This window comes from Peromyscus leucopus, chromosome 2 (genome assembly GCF_004664715.2).
Source record: "Peromyscus leucopus breed LL Stock chromosome 2, UCI_PerLeu_2.1, whole genome shotgun sequence".
Classification (NCBI taxonomy): Eukaryota; Metazoa; Chordata; class Mammalia; order Rodentia; family Cricetidae; genus Peromyscus; species Peromyscus leucopus.
The window spans coordinates 24,364,817-24,376,731 of NC_051064.1; the positions used below are offsets into that span (position 1 = coordinate 24,364,817).

General features: G+C 40.7%; 1 protein-coding gene across 2 annotated transcripts in view; it reads left to right on the forward strand.

Moving 5' to 3' along the window:
- Nsmaf (neutral sphingomyelinase activation associated factor) overlaps nucleotides 1–11,818 on the forward strand; it is a 59,233-nt gene extending 47,415 nt beyond the window's left edge. For both annotated transcript variants that reach the window (XM_037202430.1, XM_028878522.2), the window contains exons 24-31: nucleotides 2,424–2,491; nucleotides 3,195–3,262; nucleotides 3,659–3,782; nucleotides 5,599–5,682; nucleotides 9,420–9,570; nucleotides 9,891–9,993; nucleotides 10,098–10,207; nucleotides 11,163–11,818. In XM_037202430.1, the coding sequence (XP_037058325.1) occupies nucleotides 2,424–2,491; nucleotides 3,195–3,262; nucleotides 3,659–3,782; nucleotides 5,599–5,682; nucleotides 9,420–9,570; nucleotides 9,891–9,993; nucleotides 10,098–10,207; nucleotides 11,163–11,257 (803 nt within the window). In that variant the 3' untranslated portion in view covers nucleotides 11,258–11,818. The remainder of the gene's footprint in view (nucleotides 1–2,423; nucleotides 2,492–3,194; nucleotides 3,263–3,658; nucleotides 3,783–5,598; nucleotides 5,683–9,419; nucleotides 9,571–9,890; nucleotides 9,994–10,097; nucleotides 10,208–11,162) is intronic.
- The last annotated feature ends 97 nt before the right edge of the window (nucleotides 11,819–11,915 follow it).

Here is an 11,915-nt window from a genome sequence, read left to right on the forward strand (position 1 = left end):
AGCTAACCACATCCAGGTAGATGAGTCACTGCTACCATATTGTGTCACTGTGATGTGTAACCTGAAGCATTTCATTCTTTTCTATTCACATACCACCTTGGATTCCATAAAATAGAATTTCCCAGTCTACAAAATAATTGGGTAGGAAAGCTTATATGCAGGACCCTACACTGGACATGTCAGGGTATCTGCAGTGCTGCTCAGGAAGGAGGAAGCCATCTGTGTTTCACCAGGATTTCTAGCTACTGTGTTGACCCATTAAGCAACCAACAAACATTTGTGTCTTTTAACAAAGTCTCTAGTGCAGCAGTTCTCAACCAGTGGGTCACATCCCCTTTAAAGTGGTATGATCCTTTCACAGGGGTCACATAGCAGATACCTTACATATCAGATATTTATATTATGATTTATAACAATAGCAAAATTACAATTATGAAGTTGCAACAAAATAATTTTATGGTTGGGGGTCACCACACCATGAGGAAATATATTAAATGGTCAAAGCATTAAGAAGGTTGAGAAGCACTGGGCTAGTGGTTCATAGGGTTTGTCTGCCATTGTATGTCGAATCTTCAAATCTTTGTACTCACGTGACCTTGTAAACCATGAGTTTTATGTTATAACCATCAGGGCTTCAGATCTCCCCCAATACCACTGCTGTGTGAGTTTGCTAAGTGAAAAGGAAGGATTTTTGTTAAAGTCAAACATTTGTATTTTTGTTTTAATTTACATTTCTCAAGTTTAGATTTTCATGATTTGTATTACTGGTTTATATGCATTCTAATATTGGCCTCAAAGTTAAATTTCTTGTTCTGATGCACAGTGTTTGTGACTCAGATGCTTACGTTTTGGGACCATTCACAGGGATCGCTACCTGGGGGACCAGCACTCACTGCCGTCTTTAACCTGGTGACATTGAGTGCTGGGAGAGCATCTCTGATTTCGAGAAAAGTGTCTTGGCTGCTTTATGTTTCTTTAAAATGGCCAAATTGTCTCTGGTAGACTTTGTGGTGAGCACTCAGAACTGCCTAACAGGACCAAAAGCAAATTGGGATGACATCCCAAGATCAATGACACCCTGAAGGAATGGCCAAGTGCTGTTGTGTTTCTATGTTTGTTCCCAAGCTAGTGCTAAGTAAAGTCTTACTGCGGCTCCTCTTTATAATTTTCATGAATTCTGTTGCTAAGATTAGGTCGAAATGTGATGTTTTACTGTAGAGAAGAAATTGATTAAAGCTCGTTATGATGGGTTACCATGGTGGATATCTAGGAAGTAGGTTACTGCAGGATGAATAGCTGTAGCAACATGGAGTTGTGCATCTTGGGGTTTGTGGTGCTGGAGATTGTACCACGGCTTTGACCCCATGGTGGTGCTCTTCACTGAGCCTCTGCTCTGGCTTTTTAACAGTTTGTGTTGGTGAGCTGGCACAGTGTTTATTAGTAAAGGAAATTAAACATTTGGGTATTTTCCTTCCTGCATAAAATTATTCTTTTACAAGCTAGTGGTTCTCCCAGCCAGTGTAGACACTTGATTGGCATCGGCTCTGCTGCAGAATTAAAAGTGTTTGACTGATTCTGCATCCCACTCCCTTCCAGTTTGTTAACCTTAACCCGGCCTTTCTTTTCAATTCCAGCTCTGCTTGTCCAATACCTTTTTAAACAGGAGTGTGTGGGGCAGAGCTCAGGACTCTAAGTACCTGCTTTAGGTACCATTCATTATACAACAAAACATTTTCCTTCCTCAGTAAAGAAAAAAAAATAATAAAAATAAGAGTACTATTCATCTATAAATAATTTTTTTTAAAAAAATGTCACTCTATAATTAGGCCATTCATTTAAAAACATTACTTCTATTGGCAAAGTCTTTCTTAAAATTAAAATTGGGCCGGCAGATATGGCTCAGTATTTTAAAATACTGCTCTTTAGCGAATATGGGTTTGGTTCTTGGCACACACATGCTAGTTTAAAACCATCTAGAACTCCAGTTCCAGGGAATGCAGCACCCTTTCCTGGTCTTCGCAGGCAGCAGGCACATATGGGATACACATGAATGCCTTTTACAAAGAGCCACTCATATATGCACTCACACACCTGTAAATCTTTGTTAAAAGGATAATACTTGTTTAGTATTGAGATTCCTGCCCCCCTCCTCTCTAACTTTCCATGCACTTGAGTGTGGGCTTCACTGTGCATGCAGGCCTTTGGAAATACCAGCGGCAAACTATGTCTGTGCTGGCATTGGATGGTTTCAGCCATGAAGTTATGTCATCTTATAATCTTCATGTTGGCATGGCCTCAGAGGCCTGCATACACTTAGTTTTCCGTGGAACGATGCTGACTTTTGCACTCCACAAGTCAGTAGGGTGATTGTCCTTGGTGTCTGTAATGCTTGGGCAGTCTTTCATCTCTTTTCTGACTCTTAGATTCCACTCTGAAGATGTTTTCTAAGGAATCCAAAATGCTACAGAGAAGTATATCATTTTCAAATATGGTAAGTTTATCTTATCAGTGTTATTTATGGTAGAAACCCATGGGACCTGGGGTATAGTTCAGTGCAAGGTCCTGGGTCCTGAATCTGGAGGGTGGGAGGGAGGGAGCTTGGCAGGAAGGAATAAGGGAGGGCAGTTTCTCCTTACTTTTTCTCATACCAGTGTGATTTAACCTAAAATCCTGGATACCCAGTAGAATTCTCCTTAATACATTTATCCTTTCTTTTAGCTATCAGAAAAGAAGTATTTCTGTGCTACTTGAATAATTAGGGACTTCTGATTACTTGTGGAAATAAAACCAGTTATTAAAGAATGGGCCTTATTTTTAACATCAACACTCCAGGAGATTTTCTAATTCCCTTGGGAACTTTGTACATTTTCCTTAGCCACATCTCTGCAACACAGAGAGGGCCATTTCATCCTTAAGGACTATTCTCCTACCATGCTCTACTCCAGATTAGCAACATTCCTCCAGACCTGCGAGAGCCCAAGAAGCATTAGGCTGGGTTACAGTATTCCTGACAACTTTGAGCATGTGGGAGAAAACCAGTATCTGGACTTAGCAACTCTGAGTCCTGGATAGTGATGAAGAAAGCCACTATAGAAAGAATCTGACATCTGTTTGGCAGGAATCCATAATTGAAGTATACCAGTGAAGGGTTTACTATATTGCAAGTCATTAATACCAAATCTTTTGTATTTCAGGCTTTATCATCTTGCTTACTTTTGCCAGGAGACACCACGGTCATCAGTTCTTCGTGGGATAACAACGTGTGTGTATCTATGCCTGCTTCTTTGTAATTGATTCTGCATGCTTAGAGGCTGCTCACATGGATGTGAGGGATAAGCAGGCTTGCATGAGAGGAGACATGTAGAGATGAGGACAGTATCATTGGGGTCAAATACCATTATTTTAGTATAATAATTTCTCCAATTAGAATCTATTTTTTTCTATATTTTAAACTCAGGTGAAATGTAGCTAAGATAGATTTGGAAGTAATATAATTTCAAATTCAAATGTTGAGTATTTTTCTCTTAATAATACAAGAACAAGTAATTTGTAATTCTAGTAAGCATTAGTAGTTTAGAAATATTTGTTTCTTAAATGCATGTTTAAGACTCTTAACAGTAAGCTGGATATTATTTTAACAGTCGTTGTTATCTTTTAGCTATTTTTATTCCATAGCATTTGGAAGACGCCAAGACACACTGATGGGACATGATGATGCTGTCAGTAAGATCTGTTGGCATAATGACAGGCTGTTTTCTGCATCTTGGGACTCTACCGTAAAGGTCTGTATATACTTTTTAACTGAAAATGTTTGATTATATAATATTGTGAGCCATTCAGTTTCCTATCAATAGGTTCAGAAAGTACGTAAATGATATACAAGGATATGTTATTACTGCATTTTCTTAAAGTTATTGTACTGAGCCCTTCTTCCATATTTCTTTTTTATTCTTTGATAGTTTTACACATGCATATAATGTATCTTGATCATGTCCAACACAAATCTCCCCTTCTTTTCACTCTCACAATACTTCCCTCTCCCACCTTCAAATCCTCCTCCTCCTCCTCTGTTTTTAAAACAGTTAGTGTTGCCGGCATGCAAAATGGGTATAGGCCATCCACAAGAGCTTGAGTGGCCTATCAGATGCCACACCCCTAAAGGAAAGTGGTACCTCTACCCCAACAAGTTGCCAGTAACTGCTTAGCTGGGACAGAGTCTCATGAGGGCTTCTCCTGTCAGTGGTGGAATGCTGGGGAAGTCTTGTGCAGGTGACCATAAGTGACATGAGTTCATGGGTGCAACAGCCTTGTCATGTCCAGAGGACACTTCATAGCACTCCTCCCCATCCTGCAGACTCTTCCATCCTCTTCCATGCTGCTGCTCTCTCAGCACTGGGCTGTTGATGTGAATGTTCATGAAGGACTGAGCAACCAACAGTCACTTACTCTCCGTACTTTAACCAGTTAGGAGTGTCTACATCAACTGCTTCCTACTGCAGAAGCAGCTTCCTGACCAAGGTTAAGGGCAGCACCCATCTATGGGTCTAAACATAAATATGTACATGGCAGATTGGCAATGTGGCTGTTTAGCAAAACAGCAGTAAAGGGCTTTCACCTAAGGCCTAGGACTTCCCCAGCTCTGGGCCTTTGACCAGGTTTATAGGACAAGACATGAATTCCTTCCTGTGGAGTAAGGCTCAGATCCAGTTGGAAAGCCATTATTGTGCACAGCAAGCACATCTTGACTGGCTCTCAGTCTAACAGCATTCAGGATCCACTGTTGGATAAATCCATTCATGACCCACTCCCCACCCCACCCCACCGCCCCCCAGTGACTGACACTGAAAGCTGTGCAGCAGGGAAGAAATTTCCAGGTTGGTTCCAGCTTGATTTCGTAGGTCCTTCAATACACGTGTGTTGTGTCTTCATAGGGTCTCACTGTGTGCTTGTGCCCAGTGTGTTTACCTAGGTGTTCACAGGTCTTCTTCAGAAACAGAATTGGAGCTCTTCTTGTTTGATGACTGCAGACACAGACTGGAGCCCTACTAGTTGAAGTGAAGTTGAGGGATCGTTGAAAGATCAGAGTGTTTAAATGTGAGACAGGCACCCATGTGTTCCCACTGTGTCTGTGCTGTACAGGGTCATCAGCTTGCTCTTCAGACTCCTGTTTTCCCATACAAGCTTCTCTAGTGCTTAGATTTCCAGTTTGATTCTGTGTACAGGGAAGAAACAAAAACCATTATGTTTCTTGCAGAGTTTGTCGGCATTTTTTCTCCAAACTTATAGATAAGTTTCCTATATATAATATTATAATTTGGGGGTTTGGTTACCTACTTCTTGAAACACTACTAGATATTGCAACACTTGTGCATTCAACATTCCCTTGATTCACAGAGTGATTAAACCACACAGAGTAACATATTCAAGGGATGGATGTGGACAGAGGCGTGTGTGTACTAGTGGAGAAGCAGCCCATGGGAGACACTGGACCTGTCCCAGCATTCACTGGCAGGCATGCTGGATGGGAGTCTTTTGCAAATGTGTGGAGAATTTTGTATTAAAATTTAAAGGCACCTTCTGCAATGTGCTTTGTCCTAGGTGTGGTCCGGTGTTCCTGCAGAAATGCCAGGCACCAAAAGACACCAGTTTGACTTGCTGGCTGAGCTGGAACATGATGTCAGTGTGAGTCCAACAACAAAGCTCTGGGTCCAGAGGGTGGGTGGGCAGTAAGTACTTGGATTTGTATATGTTTTGTCCATTTTCTTTTGCATAGTAGAGATTATAGGCCAGCTCTTTGGGTGGTCCTGTTAGGTGCTCGACTCTGCCTTCCTTCCCCCTCTAATAGGTTCACTGGCACATTTACCTGAGAGAATTAGCTTCTGTCCCAATTACTTTTCAAAAGTCAGTTCTGAGGTAGGACCCATCATCGTCATGCCTTCTGACCTGGAAGGTAGAAGGGGCTGTCTGTCCTGGAGATAGCTATCCCCAAGCTGAGAGCACTGACAAGCTGTGGGGATGGCCAGGAATGCACAGCCCAGCCACAGAGCCAAAACAGAACTTGTTCCTGGTTTATCGAGTCATGCTACCGTGTCTTAGGCTATAGTTTACAGTACTGCCTTTGTCCAGCGGCTGCAAAGTGATGCTGCATTTTCATGGGCTTCGAGGTTGAAGACATTTAGTATGCAACTCAAGTTCCTTCACTCCACACAGCCTTCAAATAGTCATGGATCAGCCCTGCTTCACGTAGTTTGCTGCCTCAATATGATTATTATTTATTATTCAGTGTTAACTTTTTTTAAGGTTTAATTATTATGTATACAGTGTTCTTCTGCCTGCAGGCCAGAAGCAGACACCAGATATCGTTACAGATGATTATGAGCCACCATGTGGTTGCTGAGAATTGAACTCAGGACCTCTGGGAGAGCAGCCAGTGCCCTTAACCACTGAGCCATTTCCAGCCCCTCAGTGTTAACTTTTTAAAATATATTTTAATGGAAATAGAATTGTATCACCTTCTCGCCTCCATTTCCTCCCTTCAACCCCTCCCATCTAAGTCCCCTCACTCTCAAGTTCATAGCCTTTTTCTTCATTATTGTTACATACATATGCATATGTATATGTATATAAACGGATATATATACATATACATATACATATATAAATACAATGTGCCGAGGCTGTTTTTGTTGGTAGTGTGCAGATGGTTTCAAGGCTGACCACTCTGCATTGAACAATCAATAAGGCTCATCCCTGGGAAAGGTTCTCCTAGTAGTCATCAATTGCCTATCGTTTCTTGTCTAGTTGTGAAACCCTGTAAAATTTTTCCACATTAACATGTCTGCTGATATTGCCACTGTTCCAGTCTTGTTTATGTAGCCATTTCTGAGAGAGACTGTTTTACAGCTGGCTTCTGGTATTCTGGCTCTTATACTCTCTCTGCCCTCTCTTCCTCCATGTTCCTTGAGCCATAGATACAGGAGCTGTGATACAGATGTATCCAGTGGGGCTGGACTCCCTATAATCTCAGCATTGTGTCCAGTTGTGGTCTTCTGTTAACGGTCTCTGTTTACTATCAAGAGAGACTTCTTTGATAAGGGGTGGTAACTACACTTATCTGTGGGTATAAAGACAAGGTTTAGCTAAGTGGTAGTAGTAGATTGTTTACTAAAGTCCAGGAAGCTGGCTATTTTAGGAATGTACCAGGAATGCTTTCCCTCCTGTTACGCGGCCTTAAGTCCAATTAGATAACTGTTGGTTGCCACTGATGCATGAGTGCCACTTGTTGTGCTTTTATGCAGATCTTACCTTGCTGGTAATTGTCTTGTTCCTAGGGGTTACAGATGGGTAAGACTGTTGTAATTGCTTCCTTCCCTTAGCAGCTTGCATAGTAATTTCTGGAACCATAGAAGCTAGACCACAGAAAAGAGGCTTTCAGGTCAGATCCAGCTCAAGTCATCTGAGTCCTGTGTCCTCAGGTGTAGTGTCTTCAGGAGTAAGGGCCCAGCTTCACCTCCTGAGAGGCACCAAGAGCTATATCAATAATCTATATTGTTTAGGGAGTCACTTGGACTACCATGACCACTCAAAAGGCAATTTCTCATGCCCGGTACTGAAGTATTTGTTAGTATATGATTCTTGTGGGGAGCATTGTCAGCCCAGGTGGCTTAACTTCCTGTGTGTGTACATACACTTACGTATTGTGTATAATCAGTATAAAGTAATATGATTTCTTGAGGCATTACCAAACAACTTTGGTGTTACTTGTCCCTTGTCTCTTCTTCTGTATTGACCTCCCCCAGCCTGCGCCCCCTCCTAATTATTCCATTTCCCACTTCACCTGCTATTCTCCACACCGGTGATCCCTTTATACTCTCCAAGTTTCTATGTGGAATACTCACATTTGGAGGTAGGAACTGCAGATGAGAAAGAATATGTGACAACTGTCTTTCTGGGTTTGGATTTCCTCACTCAGTATAATCTTTTCTAGGTTACCTGCCAATTTCCTATTTATGTACAGCTGAATAGTATTCCATTGTGTACCAATGTACCACATTCTCACTATCCAGTTATCTGTTGGGCATTAGGTTGTTTCTATTTCCTAGCTATTGTGAATAGGGTTGTAATGGACATGGTTGAGCAAATATCTGGAAAAGGATGTTGAGTCTTTTGTGCATATGCCAAAGAGCTTGGTCATATGGTAGATTATTTTTCAGTTTTTTGAGGATTCTCCGTACTGATCTCCAGAGTGGCTGCTGTACCAATTTGCATTCCCACCAACAGTGAATGAAAGAGTTTGTCTCCACAGACTCTAAGCATTGGTTGTCAGTTGTTTTGTTGATCTTAGCCATTCTGATTGGGATGAGATGAAATCCCAAAGTTGTTTTCATTTCCATTACTCTATTTGCTAAGGATGATGAACAGTGTTTGAAGTATTCTTAGCCATTTTTATTTCTTCTATTGAGAACTCTGTTTAGATCCCCAGCCCACTTTTCATTTGGGTTGTTTCCTTGACTCTTTGGTTTTTTGGCTTTGATTTTTTTTTGTTTTGTTTTGTATGGTTATGTGTTTTAGTTCCTTGTATATTCTGAATGTTAATCCTCTGTCAGATATGTATCTGGCAAAGATTCTCCCCCATTCTGTGGGTTTTTTCTCCACCTAGTCGATTGTTTTCTTAGCTATATGGAAGCTTTTTAGTTTTATGAGGTCCTACTTGTCAGTTGCTGGCCTTGATTCCTTGGCTAATGGAGTTGTTTAGAAAGTCCTTTCTTACATTTATATCTTATAGGGTATTACCTATTTTTCCTTCTAGCAGTTTTAGCATTGTTTCAGATTTAAAATTGAGGTCTTTGACCCACTTGGATCTAATTTTTGTACAGCAGGACAGATATAGTTCTAAGTTCATTCTTCTACATGTAGACATCCAATTTTGCCAGTACCATTTATAGAAGATGCTGTCTTTCCTCCAGGATATATTTTTTGCCTTTAGATCAAATAATCAGATGACAGTAGTTATGAATACTCATATTTGAGTATTCCTTTGGTCTACATGTCTGTTTTTGTGCCAGTACCCTGTTTTATTATAAATCTGGAATTATAGTCTCTTCCTTATTATTCTTTTTGCTCAGGATTAATTTAGCTATCTGGAGTTTTTTTCTGATTCCACTTGAATTTTAGTTTGTTTTAGTTTTTTCTTAATGAAAAATGTGGGTATTTTTCTAGCATACTTAGAATTTTACTTCTTTTTAAAATAAATGGTCATTAGATATTACTAAAATATAATATAATCGTATTAGTTGTACCAGTACACACTGCACAGTAAAGCTTAATTTTTGTCATTGTGAGTGGATACTTTAAGGAGCATGGGAAAAGCATAGTTAATGAGGAGTCTGAGCCAATTATTTATCACTGTTTCTTCTTAGGTCAATACCATCAATTTAAATGTTGAAAGTACACTGTTAGTTTCTGGTACCAAAGAAGGCATGGTGAATATTTGGGACCTCACTACGGCCACCTTATTACACCAGATTTCATGCCATTCAGGGACAGTATGTGATGCTGCTTTTAGCCCAGGTAAGTATTATCCTTTTCCAAATAGAACATATCAGCTCAGCTAGAACTCTGAAATTAAAAATTCAAAAGTAAAACATACCTTACTAATGAGAGGTTCTTCCTATAACTAAGGCTGGTTCATTTCTGGATACATGGGAAGAGCCATGTGATTTCTTTGGGGAACAAGGCCTGAGAAGAGCACAAGTCTTAGAAACTGTAAAACAAAACAAAACAAAAACTTCAAGGAGCTCAAGGAAACGAAGTAGGCAGTAGATTCAGCAGTCAAGTCTGAGTGATGAGACCTGCTTTCTGAAGCAGCTTCCTGTGTGTCTTTATGGCAGATAGTCGCCACGTCCTCAGCACGGGAGCAGACGGCTGTCTGAACGTGATTGATGTGCAGACGGGCATGCTCATCTCCTCCATGACCTCAGGGGAGCCACAGAGGTACAGCTGCTGAGTGCGGTGATGACATCTGCAGTTTGTTCGTGCTCGTGTCCTCTGGTCACGTACTTCCTTTATGACAGACTGTCTCCTGATTGTGCTTGCAGGTGCTTCGTCTGGGATGGCAATTCAGTCTTATCTGGAAGTCGGTCTGGTGAGCTGCTTGTTTGGGACCTCCTTGGAGCAAAAATCAGTGAGCGGATACAGGGCCACACTGGTGAGTGGACTGCAGCTGTTGCTGACTCAGGCCCCTTTCTAGCAGGGAACACTTGTAGGCAGACCCCAGGTGTGCTCTGGGTTGTTAACATTGCCCTTGCATTCTGATTGGCCAGTGGTTATGTATTTCAGTTTCCTGAAGACTTATATTTATTTTAGCCTCTGAAAAAATTTTTACTTCCATGTAGAGAACTAAAAAATATGGCAAAGCTGTACAACTGATTCTTAAAAAATAATGCAGCTACGAAAAGACAATGAAAAATAAACTCCCATGGAAACTAAGGCATCCTCCTACCTACTAGTGTCAAACTCAACTCCTACATCCCAGTCTTGAGGGGTGTTTGCCGGTGAATCCCATATGGATCTTTCCGGAAGCATGATGTGGAGAGAATTGCACAGCATACAGTATCATGTAAAGCTCCCTGCTCCCTCCCCCTTTTCATTTGCAGACTCTTGGAAGACTCAATGTCATCCGCTTACATTTGCAGGGCTGTTTTAACCGTTGCATCTTCCCACTGTGAGACACCTTCACTCTCTTTTCTTGTCATATAATTTCATATGCTTTATTTCTTCTTAGACATCTATCTTAAAATTATGTAGCTATGCTTTCCCCCTCAGTTCAGTGGGTTTTTTAACAGTTGCAATTCATCTGTTAATCTTTCCATGGAAAAGGCATAAATCTGCAGTCGTGGTCACAGGCTACTCATTTCCCTTCCCATAAAATCTCTTTACTTTTCTTATACCATTTGCCAAGGTGTGTGTTGGCATCAATCATGTTGCTTTTAGATTCATATTGAATTGGTTTCATTCCTCTCAAGTTCTCTATAGAAGTGGGTGCTTTTAAACTAGACAGCTTTTGTTATACAATGACAAGGAATAATGATGGCATCTTGGTAAGTGTACGGCAGTCAGCATGCAGTCACCGAGTCTACTTTGGTTGCCTCCCTGTCTTTCAGGTGCCGTGACATGCATATGGATGAACGAACAGTGTAGCAGTATCATCACAGGAGGGGAAGACAGACAAATTATGTTTTGGAAATTGCAGTATTAAGTGCCTTTTCCTCTCCATTAAGTTCAATTCTATTTAATGTATTTTTAAACCAAACTTTTAACTGGTGAATGTGCAATGATATAGTACTTAGAAGTTTCACCACATGAAGAATTTGTGGTTTCAACTTCCTAAATCATGGTGACTTCATTCAAAGCCATTTGTCATCTGTTAAGGCAGATAAAAATATGGCAGCATTACGGGCAAGAACATTCTTTTTAGACAGAGGACTGTCACATGTGATGACAGAAGACTGTACTGGGTGGTAAAGGACAAGAAGAAATAACCGTTGGACTGAGACCATCGGGCAGCACTGGCAGCTCAGTTCTCCGAGAAGCAGTGCAGGAGCCTCTGATCCAAGTTGCCTGGTTGTCACAAGGTTCTTGGATGTGTTTTCATGGACTGCTGCTGCCTTTCTACAGTGCTGTGTGCCCAGATTCTAAGAATCTAAGGGAGGAATAGCAGTTCTTATAACAGTAAGTCTGTTACTGTGTATAGTAACGGTTTATATTTCATTACGCTACTAATGTTCATCTTTTCTACATTAAAAATATTTTTCTGTAATGAAAGAATTTTTCCTTTTATTTAAATAATCTCTTTTAAGAATTACAAATATTAATCCTTCTACAAAATGATACTTAATGACAAATATAATTCCATT